Here is a 24468-nt window from a genome sequence, read left to right as displayed (position 1 = left end):
ATAATGACTCATGTACATATATAACACTTCTTAGGAAGACCTTATTCTTGGTAAGTTTAGCTTCTGGAGCCAGAATATCTGAACTTTCAGCATTGCCTAGAGAACCAAATCATATTGACTTTCTTCCCTCTGGAGAAATACTAATCTTTCCAGACAAAAGATTCTTAGCAAAGAATGAGGATCCACAGAATAGATGGTCCCCGTGGAAGATTGTCCCACTTCCGCAGGATCCGTCCTTATGTCCAGTCAAAAACACTCTGAAGCCTATTTGATACGAAACCTCCAAAAAGTCTTCAGGCCCTTTATTTATTAGATAAAATGGAGGAACCATTTCCTTGAAAGGAATTAGACAACAGATTCTTTATTTTATTAAACAAGCTAACCCAGAATCAGTTCCACATGCTTATGATATGCCGAGGCAGTAGCCACATCAGTCAATTATTTTCACCATATGAATTTTGAAGAATTAAAAAGGTATGCAGACTGGAAATCACCAGCAGTATTTAAACGCCATTACCTAAATTCCTTGGAAGCCCTAAAAATTTGCAAGTGGCAGCAGGAAAAAAAATGTGGTTCCTCCTGATATATCAGAACCATCAAAACGGGGTCTAATCTTTATAAATATAATCTTTCCTTTGCTTTCTCTACTACCTGCCTCGCTTATTGTCCCTGCCTTAGCCTTGGTACTCACCTGGATTGCACATTAACCTATCTTGTACTGTACATATATTAATAATATAGCTATTAGATTTAAGACCTATTTATGATATCTGTTTTGAATAGTTCTTCCTAAATGTTTCCAAGAACTTTTGGAACTTTTACTAATTTTGTATCATAGACATATGTAAGTTTGTACTGTACATATACTAATAATATTTGTGTTAGATTTAGACATCTTATGATACTGTTTTGGGAATGTTTCTTCCTAAAGATTTCCAAGAACTTTTGGAACTTCTACTAATTTTGTATTATAGACATATGTAAGATTCATATACATTATTAAACATGTTTGTTTAAATATTCTGATTTTATTTCAGTTCCTTTATCAGTGTTTATTTCCAAGCTAAGGGACCAATTCTCTGTTGCTATTTCACGGAGTGGCACAGGTTGAGCCCAGAAAAGGGATTTTGACAGAGGAAAAATCTATTTCTGGGCGAGAGACCTGTGCCGCCCAGTGAACCCACCCTTCTTCTTTCCTCACCCGAGACTGGCCCAAGCTTGGGTGCTATGAGGAATGTTTGGGAACGCATGGGTAGTAGTAGTAGTGGCGGGCAGTAACAAGGGGGATGTTGAGAGAGGCGATAACTAATTGGTAAGAGACCTCTGACAGTAGGTTTTAAACACGCCCCAGTTACTATACCGACACCCTATATGGGTGAGCGAGCTGGGCATATGCCTAGCATTCCATGCAACATTTTTCTCTGGTATATATAGCAGTTTATACCTTAGAAATGATGCTATAAGGAGCATTTCACTGGGCGGCACAGGTCTCTCGCCCAGAAATAGATTTTTCCTCTGTCAAAATCCCTTTTATTAACATGTTTAACAAACAGACCAACGATGTATCTATATACCACTAAAGAAATTTGAGAAAACTTTAAACTCACTTGAGTTTTATATACTATATATTTATAAGCTTGAAAAGGCTAAGTTATTCAAACGGTTAGATGAACAAAACTTTTTATCGACCCATTTACAGTTAACAAACAAAAAAGAGATTATTTAAAAAAAGAAGAAATAAGGATAACTACTCTCAGAGCCTTAAATAACCATTTCCTTTCAAGTAACCATCACTTTATGAACGGTTCAAGCATATTTTCAATATTTACTTTTCCTTCTTAAAGCTGTCGCTCTAGCCTAGATAGGCATGTGAGTATGAAGATGCGATGAATTGACCAACGACTAATTAACTTGGGGATGAACTGCCCAACAACGAATTGACTTGGGGATGAACTGCCCAACGACGAATTGACCAGGGACAAATTAACTGACGACAAATTGCCAGCGATGAATTAACCAGACACCGTGGTAAAGAAGTAGTAAGACTAATGATGGGAGAAATATTAGACAAATGTTGAGAAGAGATAGTTAACTTCATTGCCTCTACAGACAAAAGAGTCGCCTCTACGCTAGATCTACTCTCGCCTCTAACAGCCGCCTTTCTCTTCCTATCCTTTTCTGTCTTCTCAGTGTGAGACTTAAAAGTTTTCCAAGTCTGTTCGTCGTAATCCTGACATTCAATGCAAGTTAAGTCTTTACTGCACTTTTGCCCCTACACTTAACGTGCACAGTACTACACCAAATATGCAGATAAGCCACAAGAGCAATGAAATCAACTGCGGGAACCACGATGTTACTACGTTGTCAGCAGAAAATGAACTGTTGGTGGTTTGCTTAGCAGTACCAGGTGCTCCCAAAAGTGGCCAGGTCCAGTTCACCTACACTAATGATGGCAGCGCCACTGCCGCTGCCAAAATGTGAATTTGTGACTGCCACGTAAGGAAGCTTACAATTATGTAATTGTTTGGTAAGTCACTTTTGTGAAAAGTGGGCTTATATGCCCATAGGTTAGAAGCGTTGGCCAGAAGGAAGTATGGGGAAGAAGGAATTGAGGAAAACAAACACCACATGTAGAGGTAGGTTCTTGGCCACTATTCCGGAGAAGATTAGGGTAATCCTGAATGAAAAGAAAAGATGCACGCTGGGTCCGAGGTGGTGAATGGAAGGACACATAAGGAAGTTGTGGTGTGTGAGGGATTAAGTGTGATAAAAGCCTTGTTAGGGGAGTGTAGGAGAGACCATGTAGAAAGAGGAAGAAAGAATGTGTGATTGAATGTGGGGATCAATGGGAAAAGGAGCTAGAGCAGAAGTCGAGAATGGTTAGGGAGTGGAAGTGTGAGTAGAGCGAATGGATATGTGAGGGAAAGGCAGATGGGAGTGAGTAGTAATAGTAGTAGTAGTAGTAAAAAGTATTTCAGGTGTAAAAGAACTGGGCATGTGAAGGCAGATTGCAGATGGGAAATGGCAATAGCTTTGGCTGTGGGAAAAGAGGACATATGTTGATGGACTTCCTGTTTTGGCTGCAGAAAGGTGGGACATCATGTGAGAGACTGCCTGAGTGGAAGGAGAGTAGGAGTAAGTGGAAGTCGTTGTGGAAGTAGTGGAATGACTGGACATTTTGCTAGGACATGTAAGAACCCTTTGAGCAAGTGTGAAGGATGTGGAATGGAATGTCACATGAAGGAAGTTTGCCTTAGCAAACCACAACCCCAGGGAAACTAATTGCGAAGGAGGTTTACTATGGTGAGCCCTCTGGTATGGAAGGGATAGATGTATTGCATGTGAGAGAAGGGTTTGTAAGCGGGGAACATCTGTTCTGAGGAACTAGTAGATCATTGTTTGTGTGTTAGGGTAGAATGTGGTGTTGTTGAGAGCATTGATTGATACTGGTTATATTGGAAATGTGGTTTTCAGAGATGCATATTAGAAAATAAAACATATACAGTCAGGAATGTGCTGTACTTCAAGGCAAAACTATTATGGGCTCCACCAGTAGCCTAACAAACAAACAAACCATAAATGCAAAATGGCATCATTTACTGGTGGTTTGTTAATGACTCTGAATCAATGTAAAAACAAAAAGAAAGAAAAAAAAAAGCTCTTCCTGAAAGATTTCATCGAAGGCCACAATATACAATCTGGTGGTTGGTTTAAAGAATCCCCCACCAGAATGTGGTAGAATAACCAGAAAATAATGAATAAAGCTGCCACCAGACCAGGTGTTACCCCACCGAGGGGCAGGAAACAAATGAGGATTGTCTGCTAGTTGGAGGGGGCTGATCACCTACACAAACTATATTGAAGTGCTAACCGCAAAATTTTGAATCTAAGCTGACGTTCGAGTGGAAACTATAGCTATGGAATTACTGTAAGTACTTTTATAAATTTAGTATTCAATGAGATTAGCTCAACTAATTATCACTTTGGTTTATTTACAGCATTTTTCAAAATCAGAATGGATACACTTATTATACAATGCCACAATGTATCTCATTAGATCATGTAGTAACACAGTATACAGTAGACCCCCTTATTCATGGGGGATGGGTACCAGACCCACCGACGAATAGCTAAAATCTGTGAATACTTGAAACCACTCTCAAAATACTTAGAACTGCCTATTTTGATAGTTAAAATACAAAAAAACTGTAAAATGCTTATACCTGAGTATTTTAATAGTTTTATCACAAGAAGTGCATCTATCATTAAAATTATATGAAAATACAGTAATTTGAGAATATTTCTCAGTGAAAAATACCGAGAATACAAGAATTTTCTGCGAAAAATGGGTATATACGGTCCATAGAAAAATCTGTGAATAGGTAAGTCCGTGAATCATGAGTCTGCAAATGCAAGGGGGTTTACTGTACAGAGTACTAAAATCAAAGGAAGATAGCATATAATTATAAAAACATATAGGTTTATTGTTAACAGAACATAATACATTCCAGTACTTTACTGTTACTTTTAATGATAGTTATTATTATTGGTATTATCAATTATATTACAGTGTATCTAGTTAAGCACAATACATATTCATCTCTTTATTAATGCAATTTACCTAGCTCATTACATACCTAAATTTTATAAGCCTTTTATAAAATTTTGGCATAGTACACATGAAAGGTAAATACTAATGTAGTCACCTGTTTTAAGCTGTTTCAGGATAATTTCTGGAAAAATTCAAATCTTACCTACAAGCTGGAGGAACCTTGCCTAAGAAGACAGCATATGTAATTGGAACTTTAGGTTTTCTTGGACGCTGTGGCTTATCACCACCTCCTTCAAAATCGTCATCATCTAGATCAGCTGATCCTAAACGATCTGGCTGTGTAGTAGTCTCTACTGTCCTTTTTACTATCTTATTCTTCTTACTGACATTAATGGTAACCTGTAGTCATGCAAATAGTCTATAAGACATTTTCTTAAAAGAATGATACAAAATAAAACTAAAGCTAAGCCCCAAATAACATTAATCAAGCTTAATAAATGAAACTAAAATATATTAGTTGTGTCCCATCATCACAAGAAGGACAAATCCAGTGAAATTATAAACACCTTGACTAATCCAACAAAATTGTTGTTCATTAATAAACTTGAGAAACAGAACAAATAAAATCTTGTACAGACAGTCCCTGGTTATCAGCGGGGGTTCCATTCTCGGCTGGGTGCTAAGAAGTGAAAACCACCATTAACCGAAACTAGCCGATTTATGGCCCTTATCATGCCGATAACCGGTTAATGGCACCAATAATCAGTTAATGGTGCTTCCGTTAGGTATGTTATGGCACCATAACTAAGGCACCAATAACCAGAACATAGCACATTATGGTGCCATAAATTGCTTATTTATGGCACTAGACATGTGCCATAAAACCGGATCGCCATAAACCAGGAACTGCCTGTAATTAAAAATTCTAGAAAACAAAAAATACTCTTTCACAAATAAGGACATTAGCCTATGGGGTCTACACTTAGAAAACTGCTAGTCTCAATGTAGATATATACATCAAACAAGGTTTGAATTATTAATAGCAATGTCTTTAGTTGTGGCAAAATTAAAAAAAAAATTATGCTTCCTTCAATAAGGCTTTACAAATAATGATAAAAAAAAATTAAAGTAGAACCCTATTCCTTTTCTCATTTCTCTACGAAATCATTAACTCTTGTACTGAAATGGTTCTTTGACTGCTTCCTTCTCTTTAATACTTTGCATTTCTACTCCTGTCTGTTTTCTCCAACAATTTTAACCTTTTATTTCTAACAATACAAATTTACTATTAGCCAAGTATGTAATGGGTAAAATTCCCACAGATGAAATAATTTCGATATACACTGCAGAATGATATTGCTTCTGGTATGCCCAGATGAGTGGCCCTGGTTAGGTAATTTTCTTTATCAACTTATGTCTGGGTAGTGTTACATTTCAGATACTGTGTATTCAAAACTGTGTTTGTCTTTAGAGTCAAAATGTCTTCCCGTTATGCCGATTGGACGTATTATACGTCGACTCAAAAGTTTTTTTTTTAAATTAAAAATTCGCGGAAAAATACTTATAGGCCTACCAGCCGAAAACTCTTGAATCAAGCGCCTTGGGGGATGCTGGGAGTTCACGGATCAAGGCATTGTTTTGTTTACAATCGTAAGGCAGGCGCGCAATCGCGAATTTCTTTCTTTCTTATCGCACTAAAAATTATCAGTGACATCTCAAAAATTATTTTGTCACTTTGACATAATTTTTGCAGTTTTAAAATTATCCGTTACATGGAGTATTATATGTGAAAATGTGCGCAATTTTATGTAGAATACAACAATAAAATACTCATGATTGTAGCTTTTATCAGTTTAGAAATATTTCCATATAAATAACGATAAGTGCCAAATTACAACCTTCAGTCAACTTTGACTCTACCGAAATGGTCGAAAAACGAAATTGTAAGCTAAAACTCTTATATTCTAGTAATATTCAATCATTTGCCTCATTTGCAACAAATTGGACGTCTCTAGCACAATATTTCGATTTATGGTGAATTTATGAAAAAAAACATTTTCCTTACGTCCACGCGGTAACTCTTCTGATAAATTTTCGTGCGATTGTCCTAATGTTGCACCATTTTAAATTTGCCGTTACATAAAGTTTTATATATGGAAATGTGCGCAATTTTATGTACAATACAACAATACAACTAAAAACAACCCATGGTTGTAGCTTTTATCAGTTTTGAAATATTTTCATATAAAAAATGATAAGTGACAAATTTTCAACCTTCGGTCAACTTTGACTCTACGAAATGGTAGATCAACGCAATTGTAAGCTAAAACTCTTATATTCTAGTAATATTCAATCATTACCTTCATTTTGCAATGAATTGGAAGCCTCTAGCACAATATTTTGATTTATGGTGAATTTATGAGAAAAAAAAAAAAATTTCTTTACGTCCGCGCGGTAACTCTTCCGAAAAAAAATTTTTTTGCGATTGTTGAAATGTTTGCACCATTTAAAATTAACCGTTACATAAGTTTTATATATGAAAATGTGCACAATTTCATGTAGAATACAACAAAAAATGATTGAAGGTTGTAGCTTTTCTCTTTTTTGAAATACTTGCATATAAATCACGATAAATAAGAAAAAAAAAAACCACGTTCGGTCAAATTTGACTCTACCGAAATAGTCGAAAAACGTAATTGTAAAACTCTTACAATCTAGTAATATACAGTCATTTATCTTCATTTTGAAACAAATTCGAAATGTCTAGCACAATATTTAGATTTATGGTGAATTTAAAAAAAAAAAACTTTCTTCCCTCCGCGCGCCGATTCGCAGCCGCAAATCTCCGAAATGCGTACGTCGCATTCTCCTAATATTTGCTTCTTTTCATATTAGGCATTTTATAGAGTTTCATATATGAAAATGTGCGCAAATTCATGAAGAATAAAAAAAAAAAATATTTGAAGGTTGTAGCTTTTTTTCATTTTTGTAATATTTGCATATATAAAAAAATATATACAGTGGTCCCCCCCGTATTCGCGGGGATGCGTACCAGATCCCCCCGCGAATAGTTAGAAATCCGCGAATGTTTGGAACCCCTATAAAAACGCTAAAAACAGCCTATTTTGTTAGTTAAAACTTAAGACAAACCACTAAAAATTTTCATACTTGGTTTTTTTAATAGTTTTATCACAAAAAGTGCATTTTATGATGAAATGATAACAAAACCAGGAATTTGTGGATATTTCTCATAGAAAAATAGCGCGAATGCGCGATAATTTTCCTCGAATAATGCAGGGAAACGTTCCCGAGAGAAATCCGCGAATGTGTGAGTCCGCGAATTCGGAGAACGCGAATACGGGGGTCCACTGTATAAACATTTCGACATTCGGTCAACTTTAACTCGTCCGAAATGGTCGAAAACTGCAATTCTAAGCTAAAACTCTTACAGTATCATAATATTCAATTATTTGTCTTCATTTTGAAATAAATTGGAAGTCTCTAAAACAAATATTTAGATTTATGGTGAATTTTTGAAAAAAAAAATTTTTCATGTCCCGCGCGTTACAAATTCATGCATCATTTGGTGAAAATATTTTTTTCTGTGTTGCTTTGATCTTTTTACAATGTGTTATACAGTGGTCCCCCGTATTCGCGGGGGATGCGTACCAGACCCCCCCCGTGAATAGTTAAAACCCGCGAATGTTTGGAAACCCCTATAAAATGCTAAAAACAGCCTATTTTGTTAGTTAAAACTCAAGAAAAACCCACTTAAAATGTTCCTACTTGGTTTTTTTAAAAATAGTTTTTATCACAAAAAGTGCATTTTATGATGAAATTCATAAAAAAAAAACAGGAATTTGTGGATATTTATCATAGAAAAATACCGCGAATGAGCGAATTTTCCGCGAATAATGCAGGGAAACGTTCCCGAGACAAATCCGCGAATGTGTGAGTCCGCGAATCTGGAGAACGCGAATATGGGGGGTCCACTGTATATCAAAAGGATCGCAATTTAGTGTACAATACAACAAAAAAAAGTAACTCTTTAGCTTTGACTGTTTTTCGCACAGCTCGATTTGAATACAATTATGTATGAATTTTTTTTTTGTCGCTATCATATATCGCATTATTTATATATGATAATGATATTTTTTTTTCATTTCTGATAGTTGCATACGAACTCAGCCAATCAGAGGCCAGCATTCTGAACCCTATTTTTCATTAATCCTTACCTAACAAACCCTATTTTTCATTGGCTCCCACATGTAGTCATCAAGACTGGAGCCCAGCATAAAAGCTAGCATCACACATAAAAGGAGTCATTCCAACACCAACTCTCAAGGGAATCAGACCTCAGAAGATGTTCATAAGAGGAATGAAATGTCAGGAGAAAAATCAGAAATGGCAGAGGAAGCAGCAGAGGAATTAGGACATCTTATCGTTAGCCTTCCAAAAGAAGAAAAAGATAACATCAGGAGAATAGAAAAAGATTACTTCAAGCTGGATGGCATTGTAGCAGCAATTAAATTCAATAAAATATGCTTAAATGATTGACACATTAGTATTTCACACTAAAATACATCCAAATTAGCTGAAAATCACATATATGATGTAGATTGGTGTAAAAATAGATTTTCTAGACTATTAAGCAAGTTTGAAGTTAATTCAATGAGTAATATTAGTTTGAAACCTTTAAAAGCTTTGTACAAGTTTATTAGCTGGGTGGTATTGACTAAACTTTCTGCAGATGTTCAACTAATAATATACCTTCACAATAATAAAGTAACTATATTATTCTAAAAACAAGAAAATTGGGTTATATTATTACTGGCTCAAAAAGTCCCATGTAAATCTTACGTTCTTCATGGACTTGGCAGGCCGACGGACAAAAAGTTTTCAGAAATTCAAGAACTGTGTAAAAATCTTAAAATTAATTTGTAAGACTGAATATTTGACCGGTAGCTTTGCTAAATGAGACAAATATATGGTTAAAATCTTAAAAAGATTGGTAATGTTTTTCTATTATTACTTTTAATTTTCAAGTTTGAGCACTCCGTAACTATTATTAGTACTCAGAAATGCCGTTTGAAATAATGGGGAAAAAGTGTCAATCTAGATGCAGGGCATGTGCGGTTAGATACAATCATCACTAAACGCAAGATCGTTGCTACTGCAATGATGCTACTCTAGCTATAGCAATCCCATTCCCTGAGTGTAGATCTCTTGTTGCTGAATCACTTAAGAGTTTTAGTTAAAATTAGGCAAAACTCAGAGTACGCTTCTTATCCTAATTGCAACTCATTGACAATTTGTTTTTCCGGACTGAAATTCATTTTTGTAAAAATATAGTCTGTCATCAATTGCTTAAAAATGATTTTTTAAGATACTTGTCTATCCTAGGGAAGTGTTTGAATTCTTTTATTCTACAATTTTCCGAATATTGCTTCCCACCTTGCGTCGTAAGTTGCTGGGCAAAGCCTTGAGCTATTTTTATTTTGTATCATAGACCTTAACTATCTATTTGGCACTGTTGTTAAATTGGGTCATTTTGGATGTTTTACAATGCTTTTGTTTTTCTCTAAAATTTTCCCAGCCTATACTGTGCACCATTACGTAGAACAGTAGATATTCAGTTAATTCCAACAGCCTTGGAATTACCAGTAAGTTTTGTTCCAGTTATGACCAAATTTTGGTATGGCCCTCCCAATTACATACAGTAGCTGAATCGTTGGAACTACTGAATTTCAAAATTGTTGCTTTTTTTTTCAGCAAGCTTGCAAGGGTTTCAATTCATTATTTGTTTGCTTTTATTTCATTTTTAATATTAGCCTTTGTAGTTTATTCTCATGTATTTTATTCATTACTTATTTTCTTTTATCTGTTGGGTTGCTTTCCCTGTTGGGAGGCTTTGGCTTGTAGCACTTTGCCTTTCCAGATTCTATAACAAGTATACACAATACATAGGTCAATCAGATATAAAAGTACAGTCTCAGCTTGAACAGCTTTCTCAGCTTCAGCTACAACTTGGTTTAAATTTAACAGCATACAGGCAGTCCCCGGGTTACGACGGGGGTTCCGTTCTTGAGACGCGTCGTAAGCCGAAAATCGTCGTAAGCCGGAACGACGCTAGGAAATATGTCTTAAACTAATAAAAAGTTATAAAAACCTTACTTGTAATCCTTTGGTTACACTACATGTTGTTTCCTGTAGTTTTATGTACAACCTGGAGTTATTTTCATAAAAGAATGCTGGTTCTTGAGGTAAAAACAATATTGTAATCCTCTGGTGACACTACATTCTTGAAGTTTTATGTACAACCTGGAGTGATTTTGCCAAATCTTGAGGGCTACAAAAACAGCTGATTACTATTTACGTATCATATAAACTAATTAAAGTACACATATCTTTAAATAGGCTTATATAATTAGTCATCAAACAAAACATTTCCTGCCATGAGTCAGAGGCCGTTTAATGAAACGAACATTCTCTGTCCTATCTGTTCAGAAAATAAATGTTACGTTACATCCCCCAGACCATGTTGACAAGGCACCTCTCTCTCTCTCTCTCTCTCTCTCTCTCTCTCTCTCCTCTCTCTCTCTCTCTCTCTCTCTCTCTCTCTCTCGAATATACGAATGTTTGAGATACACAGAAAATTTGCGAAAATATAAGCTTTGATATACAATGAAATGTTTGAGATACGATTTTGCGATGAGTGTTAGTTGTATAGGCGACCGATAAATGGCGTTCAGTCTGTTTGTTTGTTGGTGCTGCATGTTTAACACGTCGTTGTTTAGTTCGTTGTATTTGTGCCTATTTTTCGTGTTATTTTGTCTATTTTATTATTAACCATGGGTCTCAAAGCTAAAGACAAAGCAGGTGATAAGAAAAAACCCAAGAAAATTATTTCGATGGAAGCAAAACATGAAATTATAGCACAAAGCATGAACGTGGCGTTCGTATCGTTGATTTGGCAAACAAGTATGGCGAAATCCTTCTACAATATCCACGATCATCAAGCAGAAGGAAGCTATAAAAACCTTCCAAAGGCATCACCATTATTCTAAACTACGAACTGATTAAAAAAAACAAAAAAAATAAATAAAAATTAATTTAGCAATGTTATTTCATTTGTGTTCATTACGTAGTTATTAGTGTACATACGTAAATAAAAAGAGAGCAAATCGTTCCCTGCCACTGCCACCCTTCTCTACCTCCTCCCCCTCCTGGCCTCACGTCATCTTTCTTGTGGTAAGTAAAATTCCTTTTTTTTTTAAATTGATTTTATTAACATTTATTTATCATTTATCACATTGCTATGTTATTTTATCATTATGTGTGTTATTACTCGTTATTGTGTAAATTTGTATATTATATGTAATTAGCTGTGTTTAGGTGTGGTTTCATAGCGCTAGAACGGATTAATACATATTAACATTATTTTTAATGGGAAAAAATGCTTTGAGATACAACTGTTTTCATATACGACAGATGGTAACAGAACAAATTAAATTCGTATGTCAAGGTTCCAGTGTACTGGATAATGTCTCTCTTTGGATACTTCAATTTTGCCAAATCTTGAGGGCTACAAGAACAGTTGACTACGATTTACTTATCATATAGACTAATTAAAGTAAACGTATCTTGAAATAGGCTTATATTATTTGTATCAACAAAACATTTACTGGCATGAGTCAGAGGTCGTTTAACGAAACTAAACACTTCTCTGTCCTTAACTGGAGCGTCGGAAGACGCCTCTCTCTCTCTCTCTCTCTCTCTCTCTCTCTCTCTCTCTCTCTCTCTCTCTCTGATCAAATTACTGGATAAAATCTCTCTTTGGATACTTTGGAATTTGCGTTGTAATCTAACCAGAAACTTCGTTTTGTTATTATTACTGGAGACAAGCAATGATTTTTTCATTATTTGCGCTTTTGGACTGTTATATGTAAACTTTGCGCACCACAGCTAGTATGTATTCATTCGCTCGGAAATAGTTCCACATATGAGGCGTCACTAAAAACATCGAAAAATAAGACACAAAAGTGTCGAAAATCATCATAACCTCAAAATTTTTGTTGTAATCTAACCAGAAACTTATTTTTATTAATATTACTGTGCTAAACTATAAAGGATTTTTATCATAGTATGCGTTTTTTAAAAGCGTCGTTAACTCAGAGCGTCGGAAGCGTCAGCGTCGTAAAACCTCGGAACAAGCGTCGTAACCCAGAACGGATTTTTTCCATTGAATATTCAAGAAAAAGCGTCGTAACCTCGGAACGTCGTAAGCCGGAACCGTCGTAACCCGGGGACCGCCTGTATTTCCTTGTTGATCTCTGATCTATAGCAAATACAGTTACCACATGAAAATATCTAAGTCCTATTCTACATAACGTTATTTATAACATAACTAAGGTAACTGTTTACTATCGTACGATGGTTGAAATACAAACCAAACGGATGTTGTTGTTATCCAATTCGGTTGTACTTAGCAAAAAAAGTTTTTTCTCATTCAGTTGTTCATGGCTGTACACATTTATGTAACGAGTATAATGTAAAAAAAAATACTTTCATCGTTCTCTTTTGCTGTTTTTGAACTTATATAACTAGAAGAGGGGATAAAGTTAGGCTATTGTAATTTGTCTTTCTTGTAAAATCGGATTATCATAAGACGAATTGTTGTAACTTGAACACTGCCTGTACACTGTATAAAACCTTATTATATCATTACATATTCTTTCTATTATGTTTTTATACAATATTTGTTATTTAGAAATGTATTTTCCTTATTTAATTACACAAAACATAAAAATATGGGGTGGCATTTTGAGGGTTGGAACGGATTAAGGGCATTTAAGTATTTTCAATGGGGAAAATTGATTTGATGTGCAAGCAAATTAAACTAAGAGCTCGGCCACGGAACAAATTAAACTCGTAGGTCAAGGTACAACTGTATATATACATATAAACAGAGGTACCTTGACCTACGAATTTAATTCGTTCCATGGCCGAATTAATCCATTCCAACCCTCAAAATGCCACCCCACATTTTTATGTTTCATGTTATTAAATAAGGAAAATACATTTCTAAATAACAATATTATATACAAATATAATAGAAAGAGTATGTAAAGATATAACAAAGTTTATACATTATACAGGTAGTGCTCACGTTAAGATAATTCGCCTTACGATAAATCGATTTTATGACAGCCTACAGGAGCAAGAGAGACGAAATTACTTTAGCCTAACTTTATCCCATCTTCTAGTTAAAGAAGTTCAAAAAAGCAAAAGATGATGATGAAAGTATAGTTTTATCATTATACTCCTTGCGTAAATGTGTACAGCCATGAACAACTGAACGAGAAACAGCTTTTTTTGCTAAGTACAACTGAACTGGATAACAACAACATCCATTTGACTTGTATTTCAACCATCGTACGACAGTAAACAATTACTGTAGTTATGTCATAAATCGATATGTTATGTAGAATAGTACCAAGATATTTTTTTAGTAATAACTTTATTCATTATAGATCAAAGATCAACAAGGAAATATACTGTTAAAATTTAAACCAAGTTTGTAGCTGAAGCTGAGAAAACTGTCAAAGCTGCTAATGAACTATTATTGGTGGCATCAGCAACAATGATAAAACTCCCATAAACTTAGGCCATCAAACACAACCTAGATAAAACTGAGAGAAAATCATTAAATATGCCGCCAACGCAATCTGTTAACGAAAAAAATAATTTAGTTCACAATCACAACACGATGTATTCAAGTTATATTTTGACTTAAAAACACATCATATACCAAAAAACAACCTTGTCTCACATAAGTCAAGTGTCTAGATGTTCGTTTATGCTAACTAGAAGCAAGAAAACTCACTCAGAATTGAGTTAAATATGGCGAAATAAACTTGTATTCGACATCAGCTAATTTCCAAACCAAAACATTGATAATTATGTTAGTATTTTATAATACAATAATATGAGAATACATACTACATTATTGGATACAATGAAGTATGTACTTATAACTTTTTAAGAGTGTCATGAAAAGATACATATACGTATATACTTTTTCTTTTTTACTTATCTTCAATTCATCACTACGCCATCTACATAGCAGCAGCATCTTGAGCTCATACTCAGCTTTTGCTCACGTAACAAAGCAAAAAAATCAACAGAGTGATGACTCGTGCCTCTGAAAACTCTTATATAATTGACTCATATATATATATATATATATATATATTATAGATATATATATATATATATATCATATTATATATATATTATTATATATATAAGATATATATATAATATTATATATAACTATAATATATATATATATATATATATATATATATATATATATTATGATAATATATATATTATTATATATATATTATATTATATATTATTATATATATTATATATATATATATTCAGCTGTATTCCCACATAGGAAAATGAAAAAAGGGTATATCTCAGAAAATGCCCAACAGTTTCGTCCATCCAATGGACCTCTTCTTGGAGCGTTTATTAAGGAAAGAGATAAAGTTTACAGTGCATGCGGCCAAGAAAGGCCTAAAATGTTTTTAAACATACAGTTACCAAAAACTAGCAGTTTGAGCTACAAAACTATTCAGCAGTAAAATAACAATAAAAACAAGAATAGCAGTTGAGCAAATACAGTACATATTAACAAGCCTATACTATATGATAGTTAATGGATAACATTATCCAATTTGTACTGACGTTTTCATGACATGTAAGATAAAAGGATCAATTTATACAAACCAGGCGATAAATTAAAATTTTTTCCTTTGCTGTGAACAATGCAAGCTGTCTCTATCAAATTTCTTTCAATAAAACATGTGCTCTTAAACAAAAGCTTTGACCCGAGCCAGTCAATCGGTGCATTACATAAACTACTATGAACACATAAAGCATTGCTCGTATTATTTGTTCGTATATTATATTTATGATTTAAAATACGTTTTTCGAGTGTCTTCCCAGATTGTCCTATATAAAAACTACCGCACTTGCATGGGATCTATATATGACTCCTTCATTGTTCTCTGGACTATTATGAATTAAAGTTTTCCAATGGTGCTAGGATATGAAAAAAGTTGTACTAAAACCAAGTAACTTTAGGGGGTAGACTATAGATTCTAATGTGGGATGGTATGGGAAACATATAAAATCCAGTTTTCTGTTTTTCTCCTCATATGAATAAAATGTTTTACGTGCTAACTTTAGACTGTAATCAATATCTTCCAATTTAAAATTTATTTTTCAATACCAACTTGAAATATATAAATTCTAGTTCCTCATTGATAAATTCTGGACTGCAGATATTAAGAGCTCTAAGAAACATTGATCTTAATGCTGAGAGTTTTACTTCTACTTTGTGTGAGGAGTAATTGCTAATAATAAGATTATTATTAGTAGGTTTTTCTGTATATTTTAAACATTGTAGCTAGAACTTACAACTGACCTCACAACTGTAACATCCAAAAATGAGATAACACCATTGTCTTCTTCGTCAACCGTAAAAGTTATGGAGAGAACTAAATTATTGAGGTCTCTTAAAATCTTCTGAATGTCAATAGAAGTTTTCAGTACCGCAAATACATCGTCAACATATCTAACCCAGAACAAAAAAACAATATCTGCCATAATTGAATTAGCTATTCTAGATCATAAAATTCCATGTAAATTTCTGGGCTCAGCTCGTGTCGGCCTATGAAAGTATCCTTAATATCATTCTTTCTAGGTAAAATTAGCCTAAAATTACCAGAGAAAAAACAAAATTAAGAAAATGTCAGTAAAACTGACTCGCTCACTCTTAAAAAGAAGTGTCGGTATGATATAGGGGCGAGTGTGGAACACTACCACGAGACAAACACCAATTAGAACTTCCCTATCAGAATCCCCCCAAGAGAGAGCTGATACCAACGGGCGATGCAGCTCTACTACTACTACTAGAGGACGCCACGGACAGCAGCGCCCCTAGCGGTCATCCTTAATTTTTAGCGCCAGCGACAAGTCGCCATTTTCTTGTGCTCGTGCTTTTCTTGCGAATTATCCGCATCTGTATCATGGAACGCTCTGCAATCGCCACGGCTAAGTTAAGTAACTCATAAGTAACATTTTACTGTATTTTTGTCTTCCGGGTACCAGTATTTCCTTTTTATAGGTCATATACGGTTCCTCGGTTGTCTCGTGGCGGCCATGCCGCCTCGTAAGAATTCCCGGTCCTCCATACTGGGACTTCTTATGCTTATGGGCTTACTTTTCACATCATTGTTTACATCGAGTTTTAGCTAGTTCAGCCCTCCTACCATTCTCTTAGCTTGGTATTTAGGGCTATTATTATTATTCTCGGCCCAGCATCCCGGCTCTTGCTCTACATCGGCTATCGCTGGCTCCGAGTAGGCTTCTGTTTCTCGGAACAGTCTGCCTCCTCCTGGGCTTCTTTCTCTTTTTTACTAAAAGTGTCTCTTACCCCTTTTCGATGTATTTTATATTTAGGGTGTTAGGGCTAGCCTAGGTGGCTTGTTCCACATGTTGGTACAGCTTGGTTCACGTGGCCCTACCACGGTTGTGTTGCTCGCGGCCTAGGCCACTTGCGGTCACGTGTCCTATAGCACCTTACCCTGCCCCTTCCCTCCCTCTCTGATGTAGGGAGGAGCTGGGGGACCCCTTGGTTGTCATAACAACCTCATCGCCTTCTCTCACACTCTCGGAGGTGACCGGGGGGTTCCGCAGCAGGGGGTATAGGGCGACCACTATGACGGTACCGGGTCTCCATACGGGTAGTGGTGAGGCGGGGAGGAGTAGGCCATCCCTCCCCCCTTTCCTCGCTCCCGCCGTGTTTCGCCGGGACCTCCCTTCCCCCCCTCCCCCATTGCTCAGCCACCTCCCTTACGATACGAAAGGAGCCTTCCGTCGCAGCCGGGGCCCCCTTTGGTTATAGGATATTGGCTCCGCTAGCGGGCAGGGTGGGCGCTATGGATGGTCGATTGCTTGCCTACTATATCCTTATATCTCTCCCCCGCTACCGGAAGGGAGCTTACCCTTACCTACGCACTCTTCTAGTAGACGGGTGGAGAGAAGTTGTTTTAATGTTGTTTTAATTTTGTTATTTTAAGGATATATACCCTATTATAAGATATTTTACAATGAATTGTGTGTTATTATATTCATTTTATCAACCATCCCCGCCATTGTCGTCGTGGTTTCCATTACACCACTCCTAGTTGGTTGATTCTTGTGCCTCCGCCACTGGCGGAGCCATAGCCTATCTTCCAACCTGGTTACCACACGTATTTTAGCGGGGCTCTGGTTTTATCTAACTTTATCGCTCCTACAACCAGCGGAGCATATGTTAGGCTGTAAGTGTTTACTCTGTACTCATGTACCTTTTCACTTACAGGCTACCAACTGCCAGGTCCCGGACCTGTAATGCGACACTATATGACCCCTGTGGACATGACGAGTGCAGGTCTCACGCCCCGTGTGCCACGTCGTACAATGAGACGATCGTGGCACCCCGAGGCCTGCGCTATATGCTACGACCTGGTCGCTCAGCTGGGAGATGGGGTATGTCCATTATAAGGTTACTTATGATTTTACTAACAACTTCTAGTTCGTAAGTTTGTTAACCCTGTCCGCAATTGGTAGCTAATCCCGCCTTTCTTTCAGGCTAGCGGTGTAGAGAAGTCGCCCTCGCCACCCTGAAAGCGTGGGTGGGCGGCTTTGGCAAAAACGCCGCCAAGGGCCAGCCCTACATATTAGATAGGAACTTGGCCATCCAGATCTTCCCTGCGGGCAAGTCGACGGGCTACGTCGACCCCTTGTCCGCCGCCCCAGTGATAGCCTCCATCCAGCAAGAAACTCCAGCAATCGTTTGGGTCGTAGCCTCCCAGGAGTCAGTTCCGGACGTCGCTGCCCTGGACCTGAACCTCGAGCCGATGGCGGTAGTTAGTGAGGATTTGTTGGTTGAGGTAGGTTTGTCGGGCGCCCAAGGTCTTTCCTTGGGCGCTCCTGGATCTTCTCCACGCCCTTCTTCTTCCGCCTCTTTCCAAGGCTTTCCGGGATCCGAGATCCCTAGCCGCCCTCCCGCTCTCTCTGTACCTCCTAAGGAGAAGGGAAGAGAGAAACCGAAGACCTTGTCTAAGACGACTTCTAGGAAGTCGTCTTCGTCTTCTTCGGCCAGGAAGTCGTCGACTTCATACGCCGATGCGGTGAAGGCTAAGCCGAGCTCTTCCCAATCGTCGAAGAGCTCCAGAAGCAAGGCTTCGAAGGAGAAGGCTCGCGCTACCACCGAGTCGCTGCCTTCTCCCGCCTCCGCTGCCCCCTCTCCGGCTATGCCGGCAGGGGTGGCAAGCACCAGCTCCTGCGTTCCCTCTTCTGTCTCACCAGGAATGATGGAACAGGTAGGAGTGATGGTAGGTTCCCAAATTTCGGCATGGGGAACACGTTTTGAGCAGATGTTCGCGCAATTATCGAACAGTCACTGTCTCAAACTGGACAGACTATCCAGGACCTCTCTAATAGGATGAGAGAGAATGAGGATCGAGTAGCTGGGCTATCTCAGGCTCCTCCCCCAGTCCCCCTCCCCTGCATCTAGCAACGGGGAAATTTCCTCCAACTTCCGCCTTAAAAAAAATACGACTCCTTGCCAGCTTTCTCTATTGGAGAATCCATGGAGAGTAGCGGCCTACGCTCCTTTTAAGGACGGGATGATTTCGATCCCGGAGTTTGGTACTCGAAGGATTGAGGACTTCGAGTTCTATCCTCCGGGTCTGTCGCAGCCTTTCACTCGGGTATGCTAGGCTGACGCCAACAGCTCTTACGAGAGAGGACAAGATCTCGAAGGAGTCAGTTCTCTACAGTAGAGATCACGCCCAACGAGAATGGGTTCACTGCCTTGAGGACTGGGAGTGTACTAACACTAGACTCCAGGCCTACAAGAGTCCCTTCACTATTTTCGCAACGGAAGAGGAGGTCTCTCTTCAGTTCGCCACCGAAATTGGTGGAGAAGGCTCTTCAGGCAGTCCTCAAGGATGAGCCCATTCCACAGTTGAGGGAGTCGGAGTCTACTTCTCCACTCTTCCCCGCCTTCGGAGAGTTATGGGAAAACCTGCCAGCTACATTCACGCTGGGTAAACTCAAGCCGGACTGCGCCATGGACCAGTTCGGTGAGAAATTACCTAGGCTGCCGGATTCCTAATCCAGGCAGAGTTCGATGCGCGAATTAGGTTTGGCAGGTCCCTTAACTCTCTTATCGTTACGGAAATGGCTGCACTTTCATACGCTAACGAACCGCTGTTCAAGATTCTGGCGAAATCACAGTTTCAGACGGTTCTGTCAGACGCTTTTGACTTCTTCCAAGCCAGGAGGGAACTGCCGGAAGCATGTCCTTCAAGAGTGCACCCTATCAGGAACCTAAGCCTAATAGACTCTTGGCTGCGAGCATGTGGGGAGCGGATCTCTTCCAGAGTCCGCAGTGAACGAAGTCCACCACGAAGCTGCTAGACTCAACCAGAGCCTTAGAGCTAGGTGGGGTGGGGATTTTTCCTCTAAGAGGAAACAGGAATCCGTTCCCACTGCTGGCAAGAAACCAAAGAAGGCTGGTAAGAGGTTCCAGCCATATAAAAAACTTCAGCATCAGCAGCAGTTTGTGCAGGCAGTCCCAGTTACCCAACAGGGACAACCTGCCACATCTAAACAGACCCAGCCTTTCCTCCTGGTGCCCCAGCAATCGCAACCTTCTACTTCCTACGCTATCTCGCCTGCCTTTAACCCTGCTTATGAGCTCAAGGCTACTCTCAAACCGAGGGGTAGGGCGAGAGGTTACTTTCGTCATCGCCCGTGGCGCAGGAAGGGGCACAAGGAGTAAGCAGTTCAGAGGAGGGCGTGGTGGCCAACCCGCCCATCAGCAATGAGGCTCCCCAGGTAGGAGGGAGGCTGTTCCTCTTCCGCCACAGGTGGGGGTTCAGCAATGGCACAGAGCATAGTGTCCAAAGGATTAGGCTGGAGTTGGATCAAGGATCCTCCTCCAATCAAATCATTTCATCAGATACCGTCAAAGGAATTGATAGATTACGCGGAAGAACTCCTTCAGAAGGAGCTATGCGAGAGTCAAACATCTAAAATTTCAAGGGCGCTTATTCAGCGTGCCAAGAAAGGCTCAACAAAAAGAAGGGTAATCTTAGACTTGTCAAAGCTAAACTCTTTCATTCGCTGCGACAAGTTCAAGATGCTTACCCTCTCGCAAGTAAGGACCCTACTTCCGCGTGGAGCCGTCACATGCTCCATCGATCTTACAGACGCATACTATCATATCCCTATAGCCAGGCACTTCCGCCCATTCCTAGGATTCAGGCTAGGAAATCAGACATTCTCATTCAAAGTGATGCCCTTCGGTCTGAATGTAGCCCCCAGGGTATTCACAAAGATAGCAGAAGTGGTTGTACAACAATTGAGAGCTCAGGGAATCATGGTAGCGGCAATACCTCGACGATTTGGTTGATCTGGGCCAACACAACACGAGGAATGTCTCGAAGCTACCAAAAAGGTAGTTCACTTTCTGGAACATCTGGGGTTCCAGATAAACAAAACGAAATCCAGACTTACCCCGGAATCTCATTTTCAGTGGCTAGGAATCCAATGGGATTTGTCTTCCCACAATCTATCAATTCAGTGGCCAAACGGAAGGAAATAGCAAAATCTGTCAGGCAATTCCTCAAATGCAAACAGACATCAAGAAGAAACCAGGAGAGAATCCTAGGGTCTCTTCAGTTTTGCTTCGGTAACAGATATCCTTCTGAAAGCAAGGCTGAAAGATATAAATCGAATTTGGCGGTCAAGAGCAAACTCCAAATATCGAGACAAGTTTGTCAGTAATTCCTCAGATCCTCCGCAACCAACTACGGCCTTGGTCAAAAGTCAAAGAACTTAGCCAAGAAGGTACCCCTTCAATATCCCCCCTCCCTCCCAGTGTTAACCATTCACACGGATGCTTCCCTGTCCGGGTGGGAGGGGGGGATACTCTCAGTTCAAACAGGTTCAGGGGACTTGGTCAGTTCAATTTCGCCAGCTCCACATAAAACGTGTTGGAAGCAATGCAGTATTCTCTTGAAGAGACTGCTTCCCCGAAGAAGTCTCATCTAAGACTAGTTTTGGACAGTGCAGTAGTAGTTCACTGCATCAACAGAGGAGGGTCCAAATCCAAGCATGTGAACCATGTCATGATAGCCATCTTTTGCATTAGCAAACAAACACAAATGGCATCTGTCTGCCACTCACCTGGCAGGAGTAAAGAAATGTGATAGCAGACGCCCTGTCCCGGTCAGTTCCTCTGGAATCAGAGTGGTCTCTGGACGTCGGGTCATTCCAGTGGGTAAGCCGGAGAGTCCCAGGTCTCCAAGTGGATCTCTTCGCCTCAAAAGCGAACCACAAGCTCCCTTGCATAGTGTGGGGCCCCCAACCAATGGACCCTCTGGCTTATGCCACGGACGCCCTGTCGTTGGATTGGAATCAGTGGAGGAGTTTTAATGTTTTTCCTCCAGTGAATCTGCTCTTGAAGGTCCTGGACAAACTAAGGTCCTTCAAAGGGATAGTAGCTCTGATTGCACCGGATTGCCAAGAGCAACTGGTATCCTCTTCTTTTGGAATTGGGTCTCCGACCTCAACGGATCCCCAATCCCAAACTGTCACAATCAGTACAAATGAGGACTGTGTTCGCTTCCTCAAGAACTCTCCAGACCCTAACTTTATGGACTTCATGAAGTTTGCGGCTAATAAAGATGCTGACATTGATCCACAGAACATTCTCTTCCTAGAATCAGATAAGAGAGAGTCAACCATAGACAATATGACTCCAGTCTTTAAAAAATTAGCATCTTTCCTGAGAGAATCGAACACCACAACCATGACAGTAATTGGCTATATCCTTTTTCAGATCCTTGTTTGAAAAATTTGGTTTAGCAGCTAGCACGATTACCACTCACAAATCGGCTTGAAGAAAATCTTTCAAGTAGTTTCAGATAGATTTGACTGAATCTTATTTAACATCTATCCCTAAAGCCTGTGTAGACTTAGACCTTCTCAGAGGCCTACTACAGTTTCATGGTTCTTAAATGATGTCCTCAAACTAGCTTCAGATACTGGACAACTCATCTTGTACGTCATTATGCTCCTGAGGAAGACATTATTCTTAACTAAGGCCTAGCCTCAGGAGCTAGAATTTCAGAACTGTCGGCTCTATCCAGGGATGCGGGTCATGTGGAGTTCCTCCCATCAGGAGAAGTTCTACTTGCCCCGGATCGTAGCTTTTTAGCCAAAAATGAAGATCCTCTTGCAAGGTGGGCCCTTGGAAGGTTATCCCACTTCCACAGGATCCTTCTCTCTGCCCAGTTTCAACTCTTAGAGCCTTTCTTTCTCGTACTTTCTTCTAGATCCTCAGGTGCTCTCTTTATGAGAGAAAAAGGTGGTACTTTATCGGTTTAAAGGCATTAGACAGCAAATCCTTTACTTCATTAAACAAGCCAACCCTGAGTCATTCCCAAAAGCACATGATATCAGGGGAGTAGCCACCTCAATTAATTATTTCCAACATATGAACTTTGAGGATCTTAAGAAGTATACTGGATGGAAATCCCCGGACAGTCTTTAAACGGGCATTATTTAAAGTCCTTGGAATCTTTTAAAAGTTTCAGAGCAGTCAGCAGCGGGAAACATAGTTTCCCCATGATACTGTTAGTAGTTGTAGTATTGATCCAGGTATCCTTTCTAACCTACATTCAACCAACATGACCTCAACCTATCGGTCACGGCGGTACTCAACATCATAGCCATTAGCCGTTGTATCATATAGTGATTGTCCCCCCTTATTTTTTTGCTAGGGACAACCACCTTGTACTAATATGTACTTCAGTGTTCCTACCCTTATTTTTATGCTAGGGTAGGACACAATATGTTTGTATATTCACCAATTGGGTTTGTGATGAGCTTCAGTCACAATGTGTTTGTATATATTTGAATTAATTGTATATTGATGGATTTGAGTGTACCTATCCTTATTTTTTATGCTAGGGTAGGCACATGTATGTATATATTTGTAATTATATATTCTAATTAAGTAAATCCCAAATTTTCCTTATTTTACATGCATGTCTGTAATTTTTAATTATCTACCATTTAAGTACTTTAAGTTTACTAACATTCTGTTATTTATTATTGTAATAAGTTAGTTTAAGTGCTTAATTTGTATGCTGTATTTGATTTACTTATATTATATCCATCATTTTAAACTGTTTTTCATTATTCCTTTTCCATCTTGTCTGTTTTCTCTGGTACTCTTTCATAGGCCGACACGAGCTGAGCCCAGAAAAGGGTTTTGGATTTTGACGAAGGAAAAATCTATTTCTGGGTGATTGGCTCGTGTCGCCCTATGAAACACCACCCCTTTTTTATGGTTTGTTTTCCCCCCCTTGCAGGACAAGATGTATTTATGTTTTAATTAAGGATGACCGCTAGGGGCGCTGCTGTCCGTGGCGTCCTCTAGTAGTAGTAGTAGAGGCTGCATCGCCCGTTGGTATCAGCTCTCTCTTGGGGGGATTCTGATAGGGAAGTTCTAATTGGTGTTTTGTCTCGTGGTAGTGTTCCACACTCGCCCCTATATCATACCGACACTTCTTTTAAGATGTGAGCGAGTCGAGTCAGTTTTACTGACATTTTCTTAATTTTGTTTTTCTCTGGTAATTTTAGGCTTATAAATTTTACCTAGAAAGAATGATATTAAGGATACTTTCATAGGGCGACACGAGCCAATCACCCAGAAATAGATTTTTCCTTCGTCAAAATCCCTTATTTGAAATACTGGGGACAAGCAATTACCC

General features: G+C 38.7%; 1 protein-coding gene across 1 annotated transcript in view; it reads right to left on the bottom strand.

Moving 5' to 3' along the window:
- LOC135207248 (methenyltetrahydrofolate synthase domain-containing protein-like) overlaps positions 1-24468 on the bottom strand; it is a 420744-nt gene that overhangs the window by 71160 nt on the left and 325116 nt on the right. The window contains 1 exon segment of the mRNA XM_064238898.1: positions 4755-4951. Coding sequence (XP_064094968.1) covers positions 4755-4951 — 197 coding nt within the window.

The sequence above is a fragment of the Macrobrachium nipponense genome, chromosome 32, assembly GCF_015104395.2.
Source record: "Macrobrachium nipponense isolate FS-2020 chromosome 32, ASM1510439v2, whole genome shotgun sequence".
Lineage (NCBI taxonomy): Eukaryota > Metazoa > Arthropoda > Malacostraca > Decapoda > Palaemonidae > Macrobrachium > Macrobrachium nipponense.
This window is presented reverse-complemented; position numbering and strand designations above follow the sequence as displayed.